At 40.2% G+C, this 24330-nt stretch overlaps 2 protein-coding genes across 4 annotated transcripts in view; both read right to left on the bottom strand.

Annotated features, from left to right (window-relative positions):
* Positions 1-5625: 5625 nt before the first annotated feature.
* LOC111227252 (suppressor of cytokine signaling 3-like) lies at positions 5626-8436 on the bottom strand. The gene is made up of 2 exons (XM_022752686.1): positions 8245-8436; positions 5626-7612 (listed from the first exon to the last, which is right to left on the bottom strand). Exon 2 carries the CDS (start codon positions 7472-7474, stop codon positions 6857-6859), a length of 618 nt encoding a protein of 205 aa, XP_022608407.1. The 5' UTR covers positions 7475-7612; positions 8245-8436; the 3' UTR covers positions 5626-6856.
* A 12044-nt stretch (positions 8437-20480) lies between these two features.
* LOC111227307 (cytohesin-1) overlaps positions 20481-24330 on the bottom strand; it is a 44521-nt gene continuing 40671 nt past the window's right edge. For 2 of the 3 annotated variants that reach the window (XM_022752741.1, XM_022752740.1), the window contains exons 10-13: positions 23811-23889; positions 23654-23722; positions 23193-23347; positions 20481-22711 (exon numbers count right to left, since the gene is read on the bottom strand). In XM_022752741.1, coding sequence (XP_022608462.1) covers positions 22633-22711; positions 23193-23347; positions 23654-23722; positions 23811-23889 — 382 coding nt within the window. In that variant the 3' untranslated portion in view covers positions 20481-22632. The remainder of the gene's footprint in view (positions 22712-23192; positions 23348-23653; positions 23723-23810; positions 23890-24330) is intronic. The other variant, XM_022752739.1, reaches the window with a different exon arrangement.

Below are 24330 nucleotides of genomic sequence, written 5' to 3'. Positions count from 1 at the left end.
CCCTTTAGAAAGATAATAATGTTCATTTTCAGGTTGTAGTTTGCAGTGGTGTTGATATATATGTAGAATATAATATTGTCCAGTCCAACACACTAATAAAGAGTTGAATTAACACCTCTTGGGACATTTAAGTAAAAACTGGTCATTATAAGCTTTGTAGCGGAAGAATGTGTGGTGGAGATGTTGCACTGAATTGTATTAGGTTGTACGGTTGTACCTAATAAAGTGGCCAAGGAGTGTATATCACACTCCTTGTGAATTTGACATGAAGCAGGGACATCAGAAGTTGGCAGTATAGTGCAACCACAGTTACTGAAAGATGCTATAATTCAAATTAATGCGTGGAAAAGTGGGCCTTGTGCAGGAGACGTCTTGTGCAATCTGAATATCAATAGTTATGTCCTTTGTATACATTTTCCTTGGAATCTGGGATCTGCTTAACGTGTGATAAGACTAAAATAGCCAAGTTCATTTTGAGAGCTGCCAGAAAGTACTTGTGCACAATCCTGTCAGTGACAATGGCGTAAAAGTCTAATTTTGTCGTATTCGCTCATATTCCTACTTCATCTGCTTTTTCTTTTCTCTTCTTGGAAACCCCACCCCCCTGCACAGAGCTGCTGAAATGGCAGAGGATCCAGGTTCGAAGATGCAGATTTATAGAATGATAGCCAGAAGTGGAGTATAGCACAGGGTAGTGGAGTGCTTACAGTAAATCTGAAGGCCTGGAGGAGGAACAGGAGGGGCATGCCGGGAGAAGAGTCTTGGAGGGAGGGACTTGCGGGCTGTGATGACTCAAAGCTTCTCCCTGGTTGGCTAAGATAACTGGCATCTGGAGCTCATTGACATTAGCTCCATGGCGACCAGCAGTTGTGGAATTGTAAACAGACTGAGAGACTGGAAAGATGAGTGGGAATTGGGCTTTCACTGTTTATTCACCATGCGCTCAAGAGCTCCAATAGGGACGTCAGCTTACTGTATACGCACGTGCTGAGTTCAAAGTGGGCAAATTAGGCAAAATGAGTAGGCACAGACACAAACAGGCCTGCCCTGTTGCACAGTAGGAGTATCATATGCAACTTATGGCAGCTTTCATTGGTCAATGAGCCTTAAGTTACTTTTGCCACTGTAAAAAATGAATTCAGCATGACAATAAATGCTTACAGTATTTTAACTTAGAATACATTGCACACTTGTGAGACAACCAAAAAAGTTTATCTTGCTTGTGAACAAAATCTGAATCTAAGAGTGACATTTCAGAAGATTACCTGAAAATTAAACAATCCTGCTTCCCCTTTACAGCAACAAACTGCTTTAGCTTCTGTGACCTTCCTCATTTCTTGCAAAGGTCCAATCGATACTTTAAGTTGGAAGAATCACTAAACAACATAGCAGTAGTTCCCTAAATGGTAGTTCCCCTCTTTAGGGAACTACCAGTAACCCCATGTAAAACTTCATTGTATCACTTTAAGTCTTAGTGATACTTTGAAGGAGAAACTTTGCAGCTTTGATTCAGTGCTGACAGCAATCATTTCTGGTGCTAATACTTAGACATTAGCTGTACCACGTGCTAATACTAAAAGCTAAGCCCTGCAGTGCAGGAAACTTAGTTTGTGTAAAATGTGGTGCTTACTGTATCTCTCTCAGTGGAAAAGTAATGACGACACCGTGATGGGCCTTTTTCAAAAAAGACATTTTGACATACAACAATAAGAAAAGCTGACTGAAAGGAGTATGGCCTCAATTTGCTCTGTATGAAAAGTGCCCTGAGGCAACTTCTGTTGATTCATGTGGTGCTATATAGGCAAAATGGGTGTGTGTGTGTGTGTGTGTGTGTGTGTGTGTCAGTTTTTGCATATACAGTTCTATATTACTCGCACTCTTTTATTTATATCTGTATACTCCTTGAATTTATAATGATTGTATATTTTCTTCTTAAGAACTCTGATGTAGTGCATCACTATAATGACAACAAAGATATTCTATTCAATTCCATTCTATTCTATTCTACTCTATTCTATTCTATTCTATTCTATTCTATTCTATTCTATTCTATTCTATTCTACTTCTGTCTTTGTTTGGGTTATTTTTAACCCCAGTTTCTCATGAACACATGGCCAAAGTCCATTTCCTATGAGCTCTCTATCACTTTATAGACAATTTGTGTAACATTGTAAAATGTGGATGAATGAGATTATAAAATTAAGTAAGTGGTTTAATCTTATATCAGATACTTAAAATCTAGTGGGACTGGTTGATGTTTTGTGAATTTCTGAATTTTCATCAAGTTAAAAATGCTTGATGCTTTACTTCTCCGGTCAGACAGTTCTTTGTGGTCCTAGTTTCAAGAAATCTTATATCTGACTGCTTGTTATCAGTGATTTCAACAGATTACAGATTATCCATCTTGTAAGGGGACCTCCACAAAATCCCACATCCTACTTGTAATTATTTCTGAGAGACTGACGTGAATGGATTTTCCCAGTCAGCAGGTTGTATTTATCATGAATCCAGCATCATATTAGGCACTTCACTGTGCCATAATATGTCACTATGGCTGAATACTGGGACATTATGCTCAAGGACAAATCAGATAAACCCATTATCTAATTTTTATACAACCATTTTACTGCACTTTACTGCAGTGGAATTCCAACACAATGTTAAGGTAATATCTCGTGTGTCATATTAAAAAAGATTGCTATTACACATTTAAAAAGAACAGTCTCCATTCCGGGCAGATAAGTAAGTAGACAAGCAGTAATTTGAATAACAAAGCCATCATTTTTCAGGTTACATGAAGCATAAGAACTGTATTTTGCACATTGTGGCTGAAAAGCTTTCATTTTTGACAATTAAATTTTACAAAGTTACCTAAATGACATGATACAGCTTCAATTCTAAGCAATGCTAGCAATACAGTGTGTTACAAGAAGTACCTGAAGTTGCAAATTTATGTACAGTCCCCAAAATATTACACACTGCATGGTATTTGTATCAAACATAAAGTCTCTAAATAAGTGTACCTATGAGTTCTTTGTGTAAACTGTGAGGCAGGTTTGAGTACAGCTATGGAGAACATGCTGGCTCTTCCTCAGAAAAACCTGATGTGGGAGCTGTAATGGTTTCAGATTTAGACACAGTGAGTGGCTTGTGGGAGGGAGGGGGGAGGGGAGTGTTGCACTATAATGACAGTTCTCTAGAATCACATGATCAGAGACTACCAGAGAATTTCTCCTGAGCAACACTGAAGGTCAGTCTGTTTTCAGCCATCAATTAGGCCTTAAAGGTGTTTGAGTTTCCTATGTAAATGCCTTCTTTAGACTTCTAATTAAATAGGCTACCAGGTAAAGCAACACAGAGCAGTGACACATGCTCAAAAGGCTTAATTTTATCGAGCAAAATGTACACTTCACATAAACCCTGCGCAGAGTGTACACAATCACATAAAACACTTCCCATATATACAGAATAGTATACATCATTTTATTTCTTGTGCTTCCCCATCTACCTGCACCTCTTTCACTTGTGTACATGGACCTCAGGCTTACTAGCAAACAGGAATGATGGGATGATATTTTTATGCTCAGCAATTTTGCAGCAGCCTGGACTTATTTGGTATTATCACACACAAAGGGTGTATTTAATACTCTCAGCTACATCCTGTACTGACCTCCTCAAAATGAATTAAGCCAGAAAAATGATTCATGTTGTTATCCAGATCCTCCGATTGTTCAGTTCTGAGTAATTAAAGGACTACTGTGCTTTTCTGGAATGTTTTATATTTCACTGAGAAAGCAAAGACTTTCCCAAACAGTCTTGTGGCACTCCTTGTGACGCAAATGACATTTATGAATGTGTATTTTAATAGAATACGTATTTCATATCAACACATTTCTGGAAAAAACAACATTGTTCTGAACCACTCACAGAGTGCAAATCACCTCAGAGGCCCTTTATCTTATTGAAGCCTCTGCCCTGAGCCCCATTGGCTGAAAGCAAACAGCTAAGTGCTGTGGAAGCAGGTAGAGCTGGAGCGCCTTCCCGTAATATGAAGGTTATTGCAGATTCCTGTTTATCCATCATTTAAACAGTTTGCAGTAAATGTTCATGTGTTCCTGGCTGTAGTCTCTTTTAATGTTACTGTGCAGTAAACATGAGGTGATCCGTGCTTTCACAGGGCTTTGCAATGAGGAAGCTACAGTACATCTGGGGAACGTTTATTATAGAAATCATAACCATTAAATCGAGAATTGTTTAACCCTTGCGTTTTTCCTTCCTTTATCTGCTTTTATTCCTCATTGTTTGGCATCCCACAGACCCCACAGATGGATGTGTAAAAATTATAATAACTGCAAAATTTTCAAATTTCAAATGTCTCTTTTTTTTCTTTTATCCTTATTGAAACATAATATGTAGAAAAGTATTGACCAACCTAGGCTTGCACATTTGATGAAAGTGTTGTTATTACACCAAAGGAAAACATGTTTTATATGTTATATGACTGATGCATGAACAAATATAGATTTTTTTTTGGTCCTCTCCAGGACTCCCAAAGTTAAATGAATTAATTACTGCTAAAAACAAAAAAAAAAAAAAAAAAAAAAAAGCTTTAGCAAAAGAAAACTTTTGGAAGGTTTTTCCAGATTTCACGGTGAATACAAAAAAGCACTCAAACCCTTTCTCACGCAGGTATACAGCTGGGAACCAGGCCACTTTTTCAAAGGACAGACAGCCAAGGAACACAGGATGTCTTGTACTAAAAATAATCCCTAAACAATAATTCATGCTGCAGGAGAAAATTGATGTGACTCATTGTGCAGCCAGTTGGAGGGGAACTGATTCCTGATAAAAGCCAGTTGTGTAGTGTAGTATTGCTGTTTTGGTTGAAGTCTGACTGTTGTCTCAGAGCCTGGCGTGCAGGTAAACAGAACACATGTAGGACCCATTGTTGTTAAACTTATGATCACATTGTTCCAGAGACCTGGCAGCACTCTACTTGATTACTGGATAGGGTTGCACCACGTGCACCGAGTGAATACATCATGTCTTCGAATTCCTGTGTACTGAAATAGACCGGTTGGCATACTTTTACCTGAGTGCATATTTGTGTACAGGGTGGAGAGCATTTCTGAGAATTCGTATGCCATTCTTGCAGACTGCTGCATCATTATTTATCTGCATGTGAAAACATGTTAGGTCACGCTTACACCCACAATCCAATGTGTCACACCAGAACAAAGGAGTCTCCTTGCACTTCTCTAGAAGACTGGTTTGTTATTTCACAGTTCTGGTGTATTTTGTCTAAAGCAGCTTCTCAACTTCTTTGTAAGAGGAAGAATAAGATGAAATTAAGCTTGTAGTGTCTTCTAAGAAACTACCCATTAAAGGAGAAACTTCAAAGCTCTTGCTATATGATAAGAAACTGATAAAATACTGAAGCATGTTTGTGTTTAGTGTATCTTTAAAAATGCAGCGATACGTAGAGCAGTGGTTACCCATCTGGGTTCAAAGCAGGAGCTGGTGCTTAGTAATCTTTAAGTGAGCTTGTGGTCTGTTTCACTATGAGTGAAGTAAATCCCCAAAAGAACAAAGTCATCAAGAAGCAAATCAATCAATGAGATCTCATTTCATAGAAAAATAGTGATCTTTATTATAAATTAACGAAATGTTCTTACAAATATAAATAAGTGCAAAGTTGTATCAGTCTGCTTGCTTCGTCAAACTTCTCAAATATCTTCAAGCATCCACAGCCAGTGGTTTGGCTGGCAAAGGTACATCTTTACAAAAGACAGCACAATGACAGGTTTACCATTTCATCTTCACTCATGTAAACATTGTTTTAAGGAAAGGACACATTTTGACTCTTTTCCTTATTAGGAAAGGAAAGATACCATGTTTTAATACATTCATTTGCAAGCAGTGGTGATCCTGTGTTGCGCCACAGACAGTACCACATCTTATGGTACATACTTCCTCACCACTGATGCCATACAAACTTCTGACTCACAGCAGTGGTACTGTTCTCTAAATTAAGATCCTGTAGGATTCAGTCATGTTGGTGTTCCAACAAACTGTTGTCTAGTTCAGGCAAGTTTGGCATAAACCCTTCCTCTGAACAGAATATCAGAAACATATCCTCTTTCCACATTTTATGGTCTTAAAATAGATTCAGATTAAAAAAAAAAAAAAAAAAAAGTTCAGCCCTTTCCCATCATGGCTGGCACAGTTTCCATTGTCTGTGAATCTCCAGCGTACACTTGGTCAGAGATGCTTGATCGCTGAACGGACATGTCTAATCTGTACAAGATTATCATCCAATGTCAGCAGAAACAAAAAAGCCAGTCTGATCAAAATAAAGCCAGTCCAGCTTTAATGGGTAGATGATTTTCTGAGGCTGATGTGCGTGAGCTCGACAGCCTCGCAGCACATTGGTTAGCAGCAGCAGAGGGAACCTGTGTGTCATCAGAGTGCAGACAGCTGACTGTGAGCCTCACTTCAGTTTTCAGTAAGTTGTACGTCATCACTGAGACGGAGGAGGACGACAGGGGTTATCTCTCTTTCATACCACCAGACTACAGCAGAGCTATTTCTCTTGGCCCTCTTTGTGGGTTAGTCCTCATCAATCCAGTGTCTCTTTCCTGAAATGTGGACGCAAGCTCACTTTTCTCTGAGAAGTAGGCACATCTTGTCAGAACAAAACGGCTCCTTTTCACAAGCTCAGTCCTGGGCTTGACTCTCTTGGTCTCTGCTTAATCATTCCTCCTCCGACAAAACACATGTAGTTGTACCAAAACCATCCACTGTCTTCATTACACATTTAAGTCTCTGCTCCTTCAAGAGCATTAGTCCAACACCTCTAGATAGGAGCATCATACTCCTGGAGGAACTCCTTAAGAGGATGAGGAAGCTGATCTCTTTTAGAGGAAATGTCCAAATGCCCGTTGACTGTTTTCCTGCACAGGTGCTGCAAGGTGGACAAGCTGCAGGAGAGAGGTTTGATGAGCTCCAGGGGGATTTTCTCTCCTCCAGAGTAAATGTAGTACATATTCCCACTGCGAGTGTTCCCCTTGCTCTGTGGCATGTAGTAATGCACCAGCTTCAGGACGCAGTCGAAGTGGGGAACGGACTGAATGTTCTTAGGGTCTGTTTGCAGGTAAAAAGACGCAGTATCGCACTGGATCCGCAGATTCTTGGTGCCTGACGCCGTCTTGACACTGAGGGTGAACAGGTGACGGTTGTCGGAGCTGTCCCGAATGAGGAAGGTGCCGGTGGTCTCGGCTGCCAGCATGGCATTGGCCTCCTTCCCAGTGATGGCACCCCAGTAGAAGCCACTCTCCTGGAGCTTTTGGAGCGTGGTGAGGATCATCTGGTACTGCGTCTTGGAGGTGAAAGTCTTGTAACGGTAAGGCAGCCGCATGTTGGAGTCCAAGAGGCTGCTGCTCATTGCGGAGTCAAACTTGCTGTGAGTTACCATGGCGCTGTGCCCGCTCTCTAAGTAGCCTGGGGAGCACCGGGCGCCACACAGAGGAGAGAAGAAGAGGTGGAGTTAAACAGAGGTTCAGAAGGATGTCTGGGAGGGCATGAAGAGGTCAGCTCTCTGGAAATAAAACACCTGAGGAGAAAAAAAAGATATGAGTGAGTTAGAGCTCAGTGTGGAAAAGATTAACCAGTAAATACAATTCTGTTTAAAAGTTTAAGTACACACTGACATAATATCCCAGATCTGTTTTATTCATGTAATACTCTTCAACTGCTGCAGCTCCACTGGAAACTAGTTTTCCAGATGTGGAGGTTGTGTGCATCATGCCTTTAAACATCTCTGGTGATGTGTGGGAGATTGTCTCACAGCGCCAGCAGTTTTTTTTTTTTTTTTTTTTTTTTTTTAAATTGTCATCTAAAAACCAAAGAACAACCACCCAGCTTGTATGACTCCTCTCCTCTGTTGGAGAAGAATGTTGGTTTTCACAATGTGTTAACTTAGATTAACTTCTAGCTATTTCGGGGAAACTTTTTTGTGTGTGTGTAATCTGCCCTCGGGACCCAGGCACCACGGTCAGTTCCAGTAAAAACGGCGTAATCCTGATTGCGCAATTTACATGCAGTAACCGGCTTTACTAAACAAACTAACTCACTTAGATAAAAGCCCAAGACATTTTTATTCACTTTTGAATCTTTGTTAGACTCAGATAATAATTATGTGACACACACACACACAAACACACACACACACACAAAGATTCTTACCTTCAATGTTTCTCCAGACTCGCTCTTTTCAAATAAATCCAAACGCTGGATAGAAGGTTGTTTAAAGTTATCCTGTTGTCTGAGGGTTGAAATGTTTTAAAGTTTGACCAGACTTGTAAAGCAGTTCTCTCGGTCTGTTACAGTCTGTAAGCTTCCCCACTGAGCTCAGGGTTTTAAGTGGAAGAAGTGCAGAGGATTCGAGCCCTATAACTGAGAGGAGACTCCGCCCCCCTCTTTCCAGTAAAGCCTCTCTTGGCGGACAGGAAGAATGTATTTATTCCTGCCATGCGAAGTGCCCTCCCCCTACTGCTCCTCCTAAATGAAGTTAGTGAGGAATTCCAAGCAATACTTATTTACCTCTAGTAACCTAGTTTTTTTCTCTTTAGTGTTTTGTAAACACTTTTTCATTATTTTTTTTTCAGATTTTTAGAACCAGCTGAAGAATTTCAAAAACATATCATTTCAATCTTATTTTTTGGTAAAGGTTCCTTGTTAGCGTCAAGTGTGAGGTAATCATTCAGTCTTAGCTGAAGCGGTTTGTGTAATCAGTTTCTGAGAAATTCACAGCAACAGTGTCTCACAAACACTGAGTACCAGTTCCCTTAGAGGGCGCCAGATCTTGGGTAACTTCATCAAGACCATTATTTCCCAACAACAGCAGCTGGTATCCCGGGGCAACAGGTTATTATTTATATGTGTTCCTTGCAGTGCTCATGAGAATATTTTAATGATTGCTGTAAAGTTCCCAAAATCTATTATTACACTAAGATCTAAAAGTTTGCTCTTCAAATACACCTCATTAAACATTAAAATGCATACTATAATGTTTTACTAATATAATTAGTAGTTTTTTAAATTGTGTCTTGGATTTACAGCTACAGAGCCCACATTGACGGATCAGCACCTAAACATGAATGACAATATAGTAAAATACTGTATTTTGATAGAAACTTGAATGTCCTTATATCTGCTATAGTGAGTTATAATCCATTTATTTATCATACAAGCAGAAGATCTAAAAGGAAAATTAAATAATAATTGTGTTTAGCCTTATCTTAGACCCTGTAACACTCCAATAGAATAGTCCAGTGTTGAGTGTCAACAATATGATTACAAAAAGTACATTTTTCCCCTGTGGTGACGCTACCTCCTACTCCCTCTAGTGAGACTTTCTTTATCATCACTTTAACAATTTCTACATCAGCGTATGGCTGTCTACAGGAAGTGTGACTTCAGATCGTCATGTAAAGACAGTCAAATCTTTGGTAACATGCGTGTGACTGATAGACTGCTCAGACAGTCCACATCAGCGCCCTCCCTGCTGACTCAGCTATGACCACCACAAGCCTCAGGTAGTTATTGTGTTGTAGATTAACACCAGGCTATGGTGTCATGTCAGACTTTGCCTTCCTTTAAACAACTCATTGATTTTACTCATCAGTAACAGTCAGAGTTTTACAATTGCTGTTGCCTGTAATTGAAAACCTAAAAATGAGAATAAAAAAAGAAAAACAGATCAGTTCAGTGCTTAAAAAGATACTCGGCATCTGTTTTGGTGTTAGTTTTACCAGAGCTCAGCTGGGAACTGGACAGAAGGAGGGGCTTGTGGGAAACAAATTGACGCCACAGAGCCGGATGGCCTTTGGTAAAAGCCAGCTGTGTCCACAGAGGTGAGTCAGGTGTTGTCTGATTCAGGCCATCATTAGGATAAGGGGGGAAGGGAAATCACTGGGATAGCCTTGTAACAGTCCACTTGTTCCCAGAAAATCTATTGTGTCATCCTTGTGAGGCATGTATTTAGCATTCAAAGTCTCCCCTGGGATCCTAATGGGAATCAATGGAGAGAAGAGGAGCAGTAAGTTGGCTCAAGCTTGGAGGGCGAAATCCCTGCAACATGTTTTAGCTCACCACGTTTCCTTGGAAACCACTACGCATATTATTACAGCATGCTGACTTTGCTTTTTAGCATGTCTACTGTAAATTCCCACATCAGTTGCACTTTTGATAAAGTGGAATACACCGACCTTTAAGTGCAGTGAGGAGGAGGACCTAAGTGTCCCCAGACATCAAGATTTATAAAGTAATGATAGTAATAAAATAAAGTAAAATAAAATAAACTAAACAAACCAAAGACAGTGTGTACTTACCCAGAGGTCAACCCACAAATGTTTGATCAGGCAAGGCGAACTAACTGACCTGGAACTGAGGGGGCTTTCGCTCTGTTGTTGTAGCGCACCGTGGGACTCCAGCCAAACATCTGAGGCTCAGGGTGTGAGGCTTGGCAGTGACAGACTTGGCTCTGTAGGCCGTGCGTGCATGTGCTTTCATTTATAGTAGATTTACATAATGTAAATAGTAAATCAAAAAAACACCTTATTGACCATGTTTTTATGTTTTTCTAAATGTGTGTCCAGGCTCAACTGGATGTATTTTGCCCACAAATACTGTTAGAATGTCTTGTCATTAGAAGTGAATGAGTTTAAATTCACATGCAAAGTCGATGAATTGTTCCCTATATTTTAGCGCAAGAGACAAGGCCTTGCACGATAGCTTGTTTGTCTAAACCACTGTTTAGTGGAAAAGGCAGCTGTTCAGGTTTTCCCACACTGACTCAGAAATTTACTCTAGCTCATGGTTCCCGTAAACCCGCTGGGTACGAGGGGGGAAAAAAGCGGACCTTTCGACTGGAAAGAGGGGTGAAAAGCAGAAAAATGTTATTCAACAAAATATTTTGGAGCTGCTTGGTTTAGCAGAAATTCACTGAACAGGGAGATCTTTTAAAAGCTTTGCGTGTTTTGCCAATTTCATGAAATTATTTGTGGTGTTGGCAATTACAAAGGCGCCGCTTATTGTTTGCACAGCTGTATATAGTGAGCCCTGAATTCAGGTTGAGTCAACAACATCAGCAATGTCTTTTTTTTTCTTTTTTCTAAACATTAGTTTAAACTTTTTTTGTTTTTTGTTTTTTTTGTTTTTTTTTACTGAAACCTTTACATGATACAAGAAAGGAGGAAACGGTGCTGCTGCTGTGAGATGCAAACCAAAGTGTGTGATTCAAATAAGGAAAACTCCTGTGGAACTGTCACTGAGATATGCAGCCAATACACTGGAATGTCAGATAATGTGAGTCTGTTAGCTTTGTACTATAGTCCTATACAGAGGCTGCCACTTGATGCCTCTACCTGCACGCCTCCATTTGTCTGCTAAAGAACATACAGCGTTTATCACTGTATTACTGTAAAACTTCCTTCTTGGTTGAGCAAGACCACTTTGTCATTACTAATCATCCAGTGATAATTTCCTGGTAACTCTCTCTGTCTCTCTTTCTCTCTGACTGTGTTGCTGTGAATGCTGTTCTTTGTATGTTTCTGTGAATTTTGGGAAGTGCCATGGGTGATCACCACAGTTGAGAATGAACAACAGGCCAGTACTGTTTTGTGACAGTACTGTTTTTCACAATTCGTTTTTCAAAAGAATAAAAAATTTTAAAAAATCACAAACTCAAAGTGTGGCATTGGTTTGAAATAAATGTACAGTATTTGACTAGAAATTTTTTTTAGAGTAGTCTTTTATGGTATGTGGATTGATATCAGGAATTGTCTGGAACACTTTGTGAGACTTGTCTTCCCACTTATTGCGTAACTCCATCAAGCATTACTGTAAATTTACAGGGAAGAAAGCTTTGTTATTGTTATTATGTATTTTCTCATCTACCCCTTAGTGTCTTAATGGGAAGTGAGAGCACAAAAAAAAGAAAAACATGTTGATACAAAAGCTTATATGGAATCAGACTTTGCCATTAAATTCTGCAAATATATTAAAATGCAAAAGGTAACACTTGTTATGTAACCACTTATTTTTTTCCTAGAAATACATGGATGTTTATTTTTATCTAAATCATCAGGTTATATTATAATAAGATTGTTTTCACTTATTGCACTACATGCCTGGCACATGCAGATGAGTTTGAATTCTTCTCTGCATACCACATAGTCTTTTTACGGCCATTAATATCAGCACTGTCACAGCTATCAACTGAGAAGAGCTAAAAGCCATTATCTCGTACTTTTCACACCCAGAAAATAATCCTCAAAGATATTTGACAGTTACAACTATTCTAGTTAAGTATGTGACCTCCTTAGCTCATTTTAAACAGCCTGTGTTTTTAACATTTTATTTTTATTTTTCTTGTGTAACCAATCCATAGATTATCACATCTTAAAAACATCTTTATCTCAAAACAGCTGTTTAACAGCACCCTATTATGCTGCTAAGTGATGTCCTCTCTGGCACTATTTGAACGTTGGCCCTGCCAGAAAATGATCAGCAAACCTTTCAGCTACACTACTCCAATATTTACATTACGCCACACTCAAGGTTAATGGGATGAGAGGGAAAGAAAAGCCCTTGATGTGACAACAGAGTTGTTGTCATTCACTGGCTGATTATCTACAGCCTGGTTTATTCTCTCCGCTTGTATTTTCCTGGCATGGGCCAGTGAGACGGTAAAAGGAATGTTTAGTGCTGTTGTGATAAGTTGCAACTGGAAGAGCACGTGGGAAAGTTACCAACATTTTAGGCACATGACAATGAGCTGGGGGTTTCAGTGGGGGGCTGTTATTGACACCAGCAACACAGGACTGACTCCCTCAGAGACCTGCACTGAAATTTCAAAACCCTTTCTTTCCAAATCACAAATAGCTGACACAGTGTGGCAATGACTGTTTAGACATTTACTGCTAACTTGTGAAAATGGATATAGGAAACACACACTGTGATTCGGTCAGTTTGACTGCACAGTCATGACATTGAGGAAGAAGTTAAAGAAAGACGCAAATGGCACTAACGTCATCAGATCCTTGATTCCAGTGTGTCATTATTTTCCACCGTGAACCACATTGTGCTAGATGTGGTTACTAAACACATGGCACCTCAACATTTACTGGAAAGCTGAAGTTCAAATATTTGACATTATACAGTGTTAAGCCAGCTGATGTGAGTGAACCACATCCCGCTATTCATTTTTAGAGGATTATAGACATGAGAAAGGCTGAAAAGGTCGACAATTATAAGTATGAGATAATCTTGTTAATTGTGGAGGTTCTAATGCGTACAATGATGATTTATTTTTGAAGGAATGGTTTGACATGTTGGGACATCACTTTCTCGTCAAGAGTAAGATGAGAAGATTGATACCACTGTCATGTTTGTACAGTAAATACGAAGCCACTGCCCGCGAGACAATCTGTTTTATTGTTAGACAACCTCTAGTGGCCGTAGTAATTATGACAGGAGCAAAGGAGGAAGTCTGGTGATGTAGTATACTGTATATGGCAAGAGACAGTGTTGTGCAAATTCAGTTCACACAGATTAAAATGAACAAGTTCACATTCATAGTTCACAATCTTGAATTCTGAGCTAAGTCCCAAAAACAAGATCACATCCATTTCTTCTGTTTTTTTTTTTAATTCTTTTTCTGTAGAACCCCCTCCTATCCATCTATCCCCAGCCCCAACCACTGCCACTTCCCAAACTAAATTAATTACTGTATACCTCTGTTTGTTTGCTATCACTGTTCCATAACCTTAACCTTGAGCTTATTGTAATCATGATGATAATGATGATCCATTAACCTTAAAGTTCTTATCTTAACCCAAACCTAAATCTTTTCCTAAACCTTAACAAGAAACTTTTGTGCCTAAACCAAACCGTGGCCTTTCAACAACCTTAACTGCTGCAATAATAGTATTGTATCAAAGGATAGGGACAAACGACCTATATAGTCATTTAAGTTGGAGGATTTGTTGCACCAGCAGCCAGCTAAAGCTTAGTTTAGCATAAAGACTGGAAATAGGGAGAAACAGCTAGCCTGGGTCTGGTCAAAGGGAACAAAACCTGCACTCTTCCAGCAACTTCATAGCTCACTGACTGACAAAACCAATGTGTAACAACAACGGTTTGCCATTTCATCAGGGGTTAGTAATAGTCTGCCACATAACCCCCAGTAACACAACAAATTACCATTTTTACACATATCCGTTTTTGTATGTGACTTTTAGCATGTTGATTTTGTTACCTTTGGACTGAGCTGTTTCCCCTTCTTTCCTGTCTGACTGCTACACTAAGCTAACTGGTGGTAGCCTCATATCTAGCGAACAAACATGGGAGGGGAATCCATCTTTTTGTCCAACTCAGCAAATAAGCACACTTCCCAAAATGTTGAACTGTTCCTTTGATATGTTTTACAAAGTATGAGTCATGCAAAAATTAGACACTTTGGAGGAAACCCTCACATCCAGGATTACAATCAGCACCTCTTTGATCACTGCACTTTGTGACTGGAATAAGTACATACCACCATGATGGTGGTATGACCTCTGCATCTGGAGAATGTACATCTGCCACGTTCCCAGTGTCCACATCACGATCAACCTCTGCCTCCAATTCAGACTACATCATGGCAGATAATATGATTGATCTAAAGCTGCCCGTCTATCTCGGCTCGCCTGCCGCTGCCGCCACCATCACTTTATCAGTATCAAATGCTTGGAGACAAAGGGAGCCAATGACATAATCGGGATCTTCAAAATGGACTTTGATTCCCACAAACCTCAGAAATAGCTTGCTGATGTCATTGTGCAGATGGTAATAAATCTGTTTGCACTGTAATAGCAGGCTGGCTAAGAGATGCTGTTAACTGAGAACACCTTGTTGAATGCTCTCGGGGTAAGGGAGCGTGCAGCCAGAACATACATATGTGTTGAGTCTGTGCACGGAACACAAAAATGCCTGTGCCTGAATACAGTGCTTATACGCAAATTGAATAATATTCTGGTTATCAATATGCATCTGCACACATGAACACATGCAAACGTAAGACACGCACACTTCCTCTATAGCACAGTAGTAGTAACTTGATCCTGAGCTGTGCCAGTAAGTCTGACATTTCCGGATAGATTTAGTGTGTACGTGCAGCGTTCACACACCGGTTTTGTGGTTGCTGTTCAGATCAGAGTGCTGATAGCTGCCTGTGATATGTGTCAGGCAGAGGACAGAGAAGATTTTACCTGGATTATACCCCACAGGCACCAGACCTTGAGAGCTCACTGATAAGTCACCTTTTCCTTCGTGTTATCCTCCAAATTGTCTGAAAGGTCTGAGTCAGTCACAGATGTTTGAGGATACTACCCAAAATGCACCAGTCATCCAGAGGAAAGCTTTCATCTGAGCTATTCCCTCAGCCAGTGAATGATTCCATACGAGAGTATGAATGGGCACTTCGATGACCTTACACGAAATCTCCTCATGGCAGACACAATGAAGTCATTGAAGAGCCTATTGTTACTGGTGCAGGTGTGTTCCTGTTCGGTTAGAGCGAGGAGCACGCTTTCATCATCTGTTAGTGTTTGTTTCTGTGTTTGAGCTTCTAATGAAAATGCAGCTGCAGTATCAGTCAGTATCCATCATCATATCTATCATTTCTTCTTCTCCTTTATTTCTCCCTTTGTTGTCTTAGTTTTCAGACAGATGGCTGCAAAAATCCTATTTTTCTCTCTTTGGCCCTGCATTGTAAATATTCAACTCCTACACTCACACAGGTTTGTGACCTCTAAAAAGAGCAGTTCAGTGTTCCCGAGAGGCCTAACAGAGGGATCTCCTGTCTGCACGGCCTCTTCCACATATTTCAGATGTGTATTCTGATTACACGCCCCACACAGAGGAGCTGAATGGGACTTTTTACTTTGACTTAAACCCTCAAATGCTGCAGGTTTTCATTGTTTTCCAAGAATAGCAAAGGGATTAATCACAAATATGAGTTCAGCAGTAAACAGGTCCTGGAACAGAGATCAGAAAAGAGCTCTACAGGCCCCTCTCTCTCTTCTCAAGGCATTTCCTTTTGTCCCCCTTCTCACTGGGCACTCCCTCTAGACAGGAAATTCTACTGGAGTCGCTCCAAACCATGTCCTCCTTTTTCCTTCATATTCCCGTTCTTTGGCAAGAAATCTTGGAAGGAGGGTGCACTCTGTCCCAACCTTCAACCTGCTTGTAAACAAACAATCTGCCTGTTCCAGAAAATCACTGTACAGCTTATCCAGCACATCTCATCTGCGATTCCTGCGATGCTGTGTGCCTGTGATTGTTAAACTGCACAATAAGCTGCAGATAATACACAGGATGTTACTTTAAGACATGAGATAAATCACAAAAATCTCACAGGGAAAAAAAAATGTGCTTCTTCTCACACTGTATTAAGAAAAAACTGAATTGAGTTTCCTAGAATTAGAGCCACCCACAGTTCAATGAATGTGCAGAAAAGTCCCACATTACCATGTTCCCACAGGGACAAGCAACCTTCTGTGTTGTTCACACAGTGTTTCTGCAGCTCTTCTTCTGCAAGTTCACTTCCAAAATATACTGTATACAAGAAAAAGAAAAAGTTGATTCCTATTTCCAGTAAATCGAATTAATGTGGCATACAGACTGCATCTATCTCTCAACTCAATTCTGTTCAGTCAAATTAAATTCTTTGACCTGATTACGTTCAGGAACAAATACTCAGAATTAGACTTAAGGTGGCTGCATCTATTCTTGGCTGTAATCCAAGTATGCCAGTAACTGACTGTTGGTTAAATCATTTACAGATTTTTTGTAAGCTGCATGTGACCCTTTCCTCTTAATAACTGAATCATAAACTCAAGTACGCCTCAGTTTCAGGCAGAAGGATTGTAATCGTAGATGTGATAGAGCCTGATTTTTCCCTTAACACTCTCATATCAAGGTCACTATGTCACCAGTGAACAACACCTCCTGCCAAGAAGTGCAGCAGTTATAGACGGTAATAGTTTATTGGGAAATTGCATTCAGATAGAACATTTATTAGGCATATCTCATTTCAAACACAAGCCAAAAATGATCAATTCACCCAACAGTTCACATGCAAACAACAGCTAGCAGGTTTTTCACTATTTCAATATTAAGATGAAGATTCAGTTACTGCAGGCCAGAGAACTTTATTTTATTTTCTGCTCCAGCCAGTTTTCATTTAATGTTTTGCAAGATTTTTGACACAGACAGTTTTCAAACTTTCACAACTGCACGTTTGTTGGAAAATACTTTGAACTAAATCAGCAAATCACATCCCGACAATATTTTACTCTCCACGCTGGGCACAAACCAAAGTTTCACTGCTTTTCGCTATCACTGCTATAACCTTCACTATCAACAGCTGGCTTATGAACAAAGATGTTGTGATATACTGTAAAGACGGTGTTTGCACGGTTATATGAGTGTGCGTAAGGCAGAGAGCGAGGGAGAGATAGTGGATTGGGGTGAAGGGAGGGAGAGACTTTGTTGTGGCTGCTCTTTTAACTCCCTTTCTCAGAAATCCTGCCCCGAGGATGAATTCACTGTCTCTCGGCAGAGCATGAGATTCCTGAGGTGATTTGAGCAGGGTTTATTCTTCCAGTAAAGCAACAATGCGTACATGCACCTAAATCACTGCAGTTTGCACCATCTAAAAACATTTCTGAGTATGAGCTGCAAAGGGCTCCAGCCTGTCTGTGTGTAATTTTCTTTTTGGACTTGCATAAACATGACAGTAGTGTTATAGGAGATCTGATGGGATGCCGTTTTCTGAATTGGCCTTGACAGCTCATTTTCTTGTTATTGTCTAAGACTCACATGATGGATAGCTTTTAACCCTAAAATATCAACTTCAAAGCAACGCCCTTCTTATATAAACTTGGTGATTGTATGCAAAGCTTAAAACCGAGAGAAAATAAATCGTCTTTGTTAAAGCAAATTCTACGCAGCTGTGAACTGGTTTGCATAAAAATGTCCACCAGGCTGTGTGTTGCACTTATGCTTGCGTGACAGTGTCTGTGTGTGCATGCCTGTCTGTGTGTAACATTCTTTGCCTGCATGAGCCCATACAAGAAAGAGCCCTTCTCATGCCAGCTGAGGTCAGGTCCGGACACCGTGGGGTGCACCCTTCTCTCGCCACGGTGGGCCGAGAGGCAGGGGGAGGCCTCCAGCGCTTCTGGGAAACAGTCTGGGCCTAATTGGAGCCTGACTGGTCTCACATGTCTCCACTTACTGGAGGAGACGGAGGATCCCGCTGCCTGGGCCTATGAGAGCCGCTACAGGCCCAGGCCTTACCCCCCCCTTCATCAGCATAACCACAGAGAGGCAAACTCTCCAAGCAGACCTGACATGACAGCATGACTGAGTGGTGTGGTCGAGTATGTTTCAGTGCAGTGAGGTCAGGCATGCTATACTGAATGGTGCAACTTTTTTTATTGTGTTTTTAAAAGAATATCTGACCTTAATAAATCCCTCCACGTACATTTTGTTCCAAGGATCTCCTCCTGTACAGTGTGTGCACCCTCCTCCTATTGTTCCCACTTCACTCATTCTGCGTCATGACTGATGGAACCTGCCCTCCTTACTGTATAGAATATCACGTTCCCCTTTCTCACGCACAGAAATCTCAACCACACAAAAAAGTATGTACAAGTACACAGTCTTTTCATGTGCCTGCTTATCCACGCTGCAGTGAGAAATGCGAGAACTGAAGAACAGTGCAGATGGTAAAAAACAAAGACTTTCCTGCTGCTGCTGCTGCTGCTGCCTCACCACCATAACCACACATTCTCTATAGCTTTTTTCTCACTTTTTTTTTTTTTTTTCATGTCTTGGCAACATGCCTCTCATTTCCCATCAGTCACGGTCAACCTCCTTGGCCCTGTCTAATTCTCAAAAACGTCATTATCATTGTGTTTTGAAGCAGAGGTGCAAAATATTATTTGACTCCAGTTGTGCAAACACGATTACAGGCAATTTCTTATCCACTCTGAAACCTCTACTCATTTAATATCAAAGTCAAAATGCAAAAATGCAAACCAGGAATTTTACCTTTTTAATGCACATCTGGAACAAATTGTTTCATAATTTGTACCCATGTTCCCCCAAATCACCGCAGGCAATGGCTCGGAGGGAAATATCATACAAATAAACACCCTCATTTCGCCCTGTTTTTTGGCATAATTTGGTTTTGCTGAAAAAAAAAAAAAACAGATTTTAATCTTTCACAGATCAAAGGGCTTTTGAAAGTAATTGTTTTTCTTGCCTTCTACTGCTCAGATAAACATGTCTCAACTTGAACAAACTCAGGTATTCATAACCCTTTCTATTCCAAGAATTGAACTGTTGTTGTTGGTTTGTTGTTGTACTTACAACTATCTGCTGAGCATTACCCAAGGTTCTCTGCAGCCCTTTGACTACAATGTAGGCCTACCATGTGTCTGTACAATTTAGCCAATTTTTTTATTCTGAAAACCAGTTTTGTAGCCGAAAGATTTATAAAAAGGCTGAAAAGCTGATTTGTATTTATTAGCAAATTTGTGCAGACTATTCAGCGTCTGATAGAAAATGTGGAGTTCAGCGTAGACAATAAAAAAATCTGAGTCAAATTAAAGAGCAACCGCTGCAACCTTGTAGCCCATCCATCACTAATATTGCAATATTAAAATAGTGTTTTCATATCATTCTAAATAAGGCATTCACTGTTTCTCATTTAAATGACAAATGGCACAACCCCTTACCTCCAGGTGAGGTCATAAAGCCACTTGCTATAACCCAAAATGTGTTAGTCTGAGTAGACACAAACATAAATCCAAAGAAATGCATACGTGTGTTTAATCCAAATGACATGTTTTCTGCCTGCCCGCCCGTTCCATTGAGAAAAAGTCATTTCTATTGATTGCTTTTCCAGGCATCATTTAATATGATACACACTCACTTGTAAATATCGACCTTTCCTTGATGCCTCGACATTTGTGCCATAAATACTTTAATAGCAAGCTTGTGAAAAGATATGAAAAGTTATGAGGCTATAGATAAAGGCTGGATATAAACAGTAACAGGAGTTTGGGGGTTTTTTTGTAGAGGGTACAATGAATGTGGTTGGAATAATACAAACTTTGGGAGTTGTGGGCACAGTTGGAACAGAGAAGGAATGATTAAATTAAAAGCTGCTCCCAAATTGAAGTAGCAGGCTCTTCAATATTCATGAACATTGAAGAGCCTAACCTTTAATTTTATTAGTGATTAATTTGCAGACCTGATAGTACTTCTACTGTAATATGTAGTATAATAATGCATGTAAAACTTTGCTGCAATACCGTTACTGTCTTTGCAGCAGAGTGCCTCTACAGTCCTTATCACATACTGCCACCTGGTGGAGGAATATATAGCATGAGTTTATTGACTTGCAGTGGTGTAAAAGCCATTTACAGCCAGTGTTTGTGACAAATCTTTATTTCAGCTTGATTAAATGGCAATGATAGAAACCTCAAATCAAACATTACTATACTGAATAATAAAAGAAAATGGCACAACTAATAAACAAAATTAAGACAAAATACCCACTATACATTTAAGTATGTACAACTTGATAAATAAACCAATACTGTCTAGAATTATGATTGTTTAGCATTTTTCCTTATTTCTCTAGGATTAGTGCGCTGAGAGGAGCAGAGAAGAATAGGACCAGGAAAAAGAAACGGGCAGGGAGCGAGGATAATGACCAGCAGGCACAGATGAAAGAGAGAGAGAGAGAGAGAGAGATAGACGACTGTAGACAAGAGTAGAAAAGATATACGCTTGATGCACAACTCATACTGCATTCGCAAAATTGTACCTCTCAGCGCAGTTTTTGTTATTTGACAAGATGACCGTCACTGCCTTAACGTGACCGATCAGCCACCCTGCACTCCATCTTTTGGTTCACCACAGTACATTCCTGATACACAGTAGCAGTAGTTTTGTATCGTTTCACATCGCGCTTCCTGAGACGGGGACAACCCATTCCTTTCCAGGCATAGCTTCACCACACATTTATTTGTGCTGCTTTAAAGCCTTTTCAATAATATGTCATATGTAATGTCTTCTACATAAACAACCTGAAGCACACTATATTGTACAATGATCAGGAGGTTGGGCGAAGGCTAAAATGTCATGAGATTTGTTTTACCATTTAATAGGTAACCCTCCACAAAGAAAAAGCATATTGAAGGCAGGAAAAAAGATTAAATGTTGTTCAAGTGGGAAAAAAACTGAGTTACTGTCGCTAACCAGCAGCATTTCTCATCACGTTTCATCTAGAGCGCCAGGCACTGTGCAGCATTAAAGTAACTTCTCTAACAAATGAATTGCTTTTTTTTCCCATCACACAGTAATAGAAAGTGGTGTTGTGTTTGAGACAAGGGGAGAGCAAGAACAAAATGTATGGGGAGAGAAAATGGAAAAGGTCCAACATATACGTTTTCCAGACAACCTAAGACCATAAAATGAGGCCCAGGGTGATGGACACTTGTCCCTTTAAAAGACACTAATCCCCAGGATGCATCTCCAGGACCTTCAGGAAATGAACAGTGGGAGCCAGATCCAACACTGAGACCCTGTCCAGACAAGCAGACACCCTCACCTGCAGCGGTACGTCCCCATGCTGCAGCTTCACATTTACAAAAACAGTTCAGTCTGGGACACAGACGAGGTTTTCATTCCTCGCATGGCTGTTGTGTTGTGAACAGGGTCCACATCAGCGCTGACATAAAAAGTTTCAGAACATCATAACAATCTCCTGAGTGGCAACTATTTTTTTTTTTTTTTTTTTTTTTTTTTTTTTTAAAAACAAGTTTTTGTTTTTTTTTTTCTATAAAATCACTAACAGTTGGCAATTTATACCCCCTCCCTCCCCCTGCAGTTTCTGTTGCAAGACCATTTTAGTTTACAAAAGCAAACAAACAAAAAAAAGACTCAAAAGGAATTGACTGTAAAAGCTGTAAAAATAGACACAAATTACCCAAACATACTAAAGCACATCAGAAAAGGTCTTAACTTTTCTTTCATAAAGCGAGGAATATTTTGGTTGGGGCACCACACTCGGTCAGACCTGCTGAGTTAAAATGATGTGTGCTACAGGGGACTGCATGAGTGTATGCATGTTATGTATGTATGCAATGTATATGGAAATTGTTTTTTTTGTTATGTTTTTTTTTTTTTATAAAGCATCTTCGAAGGGGAATTTGCTGCAGCAAGAATCCCTTTTCGGCTTCCGAGACAGAGAGCACACACAAAGCTGAGAGAGAAAGAGAGACATTCAGACAGGAGGCTTTGGCCCTGACTCTTATCTAGACACCCCAGCATGCTTCCTGTTTTTCTGGCCCATAGAGTCCCAAAGCCAGAGCTAGTATGTATCCTAGAGAAATCCCCTTGAAAGGGTCTGAGACAGACCTTAACCGTGGCCTCTGCACGGGCCCAGAGAGGGCAAACAGTTACCCAGCCCCCCTGCTCTGTCAAGTGCAATGTCAAGAGTGCTGAGCAGCTCTAGTGTCTCTTCATGGACGACACCTTCTTTTTCCTGGCTGCCAGCATCTCGTAAAAGGGATCCCTGCTGATGGCAGCCCTGTGGGCACAGACAGAGAAAAATGTCAGAGGAAAGTATAATGGCTTAAGCGTGCAAATTGCTGCACAACTCTGTAATGTTAGACATAGTACATTTGCAAGTAAGTGGGACATTTTTTATTTTAAAAAATTCTTAGAATTTATCTGTGGATCTGTGTTAAAGTCAACCTTTAAATAAAATTGTAAAAACAACATCTGCACGGCCAGTACTTGACTTTTTTTTTTTTTTTTAAACTTTAAGTACTCGGCATGATCAGCTGCTCCAACTGAAATCATTTGGACATTTTTGGGTGAAAATCAATTAAAACCTACAGCAGAGGTTCTCAAAGCATAGGTGTGGAGGGAGAGACGTCGTATCTCCCCCATACATAGGTATTTTGAGATTGACTGTGACATACACTTTCTGGAAATATGAAATAAACAACATTATACTTCTTCCCCCTGAAAAAAAAACAAAAAAAATAGGGGGAAAAAACACTTACTTGATGCTGTTCATCCATTCCTCTTTCTCCTCAGCGGTGGGGGCAGAGATACGGTAGAAGGTGTGGTTGCCCTCCACAACACGTCCATCAGCCTCGGTTTTGCAAGCTTTTATTACTTGGTCCTTGTTGTCAGGAATGAAAAGCTCAAAGCAGTTCTACAGAAGTAAAGTGGATGGGGGTTAGACATTATAGACAGTAAACTACCTTAAAGACATATTTTAAAAAAAAATATTTACATACTGTACTTTCCTATGCAAATCCCTGTCAGTTTTATTGATTTCTAGTAATCTTCAAATGTCAAAGCTGTGACTTGTACACACCACAGCTGTGGATATTCTGCTGAATTAATCCAGGCTGTCAATTTTCTAAATAGGCAGCACTGGAGAGAGCCCGTCTTTCCTGACAATTTAAAAATCCATATATCTGAATGTATGTAAACCAGCAGAGGGCGCTACACTTACTGGCTTCTTATCCTCCACCTCCTTGATGCTCAGGTTCTCCAGGGGGATGATTCCTCTGGGCTCTTTGTCCTGCACAAATATAAAATGTGTATAATGCACACAGGGAACAGCAGCAGCTTTTTTTCCCACTGTGACCAAGAAAATGAGCTGTACTCACTGTGGTGTACTCAAAGTAGTACAGGCAGTTGTCAGTGAGGATGAACCACCTCCTCTTCCAGGTTTTTACTCGTCCCCCTGTGGAGCAAACATCCAGTGTCAGAGAGGCTCAACAAGGAAATGGGGAAAGAGAGAGAGAGAGAGAAACGAGCACCAAAGCACCGGGTCGAGCAGCAGACAGGCAGACATATGTATGGGCAGACAGACAGATGACGGCTCCAGAGGACACCTTTTACCCAGAACACCCTGCTATTCACCATTTGTACCATATATTGCACCATGCACCGACAATCTTGACTTTATAACAATTCATTAATTCTTCCTTTTTCCTTTTATGTGTTTTATGCTAATTGGAATAGATGTGAAGCTGCTATTGGATAAAGCTACACTAATGTCTTGGTGTACCTGGAAACTCTCCTTACTTGGCTGTTTCTCCTTCCTTTTTTGCTGACAGAGGAATAATCTGGAAAGGCAGGATCAATAGACAAGATGCAGATCTATGTGCTCACTGAACTTAATGA

This window comes from Seriola dumerili, unplaced genomic scaffold (genome assembly GCF_002260705.1).
Source record: "Seriola dumerili isolate Sdu_G_001 unplaced genomic scaffold, Sdu_1.0 BDQW01000169.1, whole genome shotgun sequence".
Taxonomy (NCBI): domain Eukaryota; kingdom Metazoa; phylum Chordata; class Actinopteri; order Carangiformes; family Carangidae; genus Seriola; species Seriola dumerili.
The sequence above is the reverse complement of the archived record's forward strand: the minus strand, read 5'-3'. Positions and strand labels throughout refer to the sequence as shown.

What these genes read in the sequence shown, in the direction of transcription:
- LOC111227252 (XM_022752686.1), bottom strand. Translation starts at nt 7,474, where the DNA reads ATGGTAACTCACAGCAAGTTTGACTCCGCAATGAGCAGCAGCCTCTTG.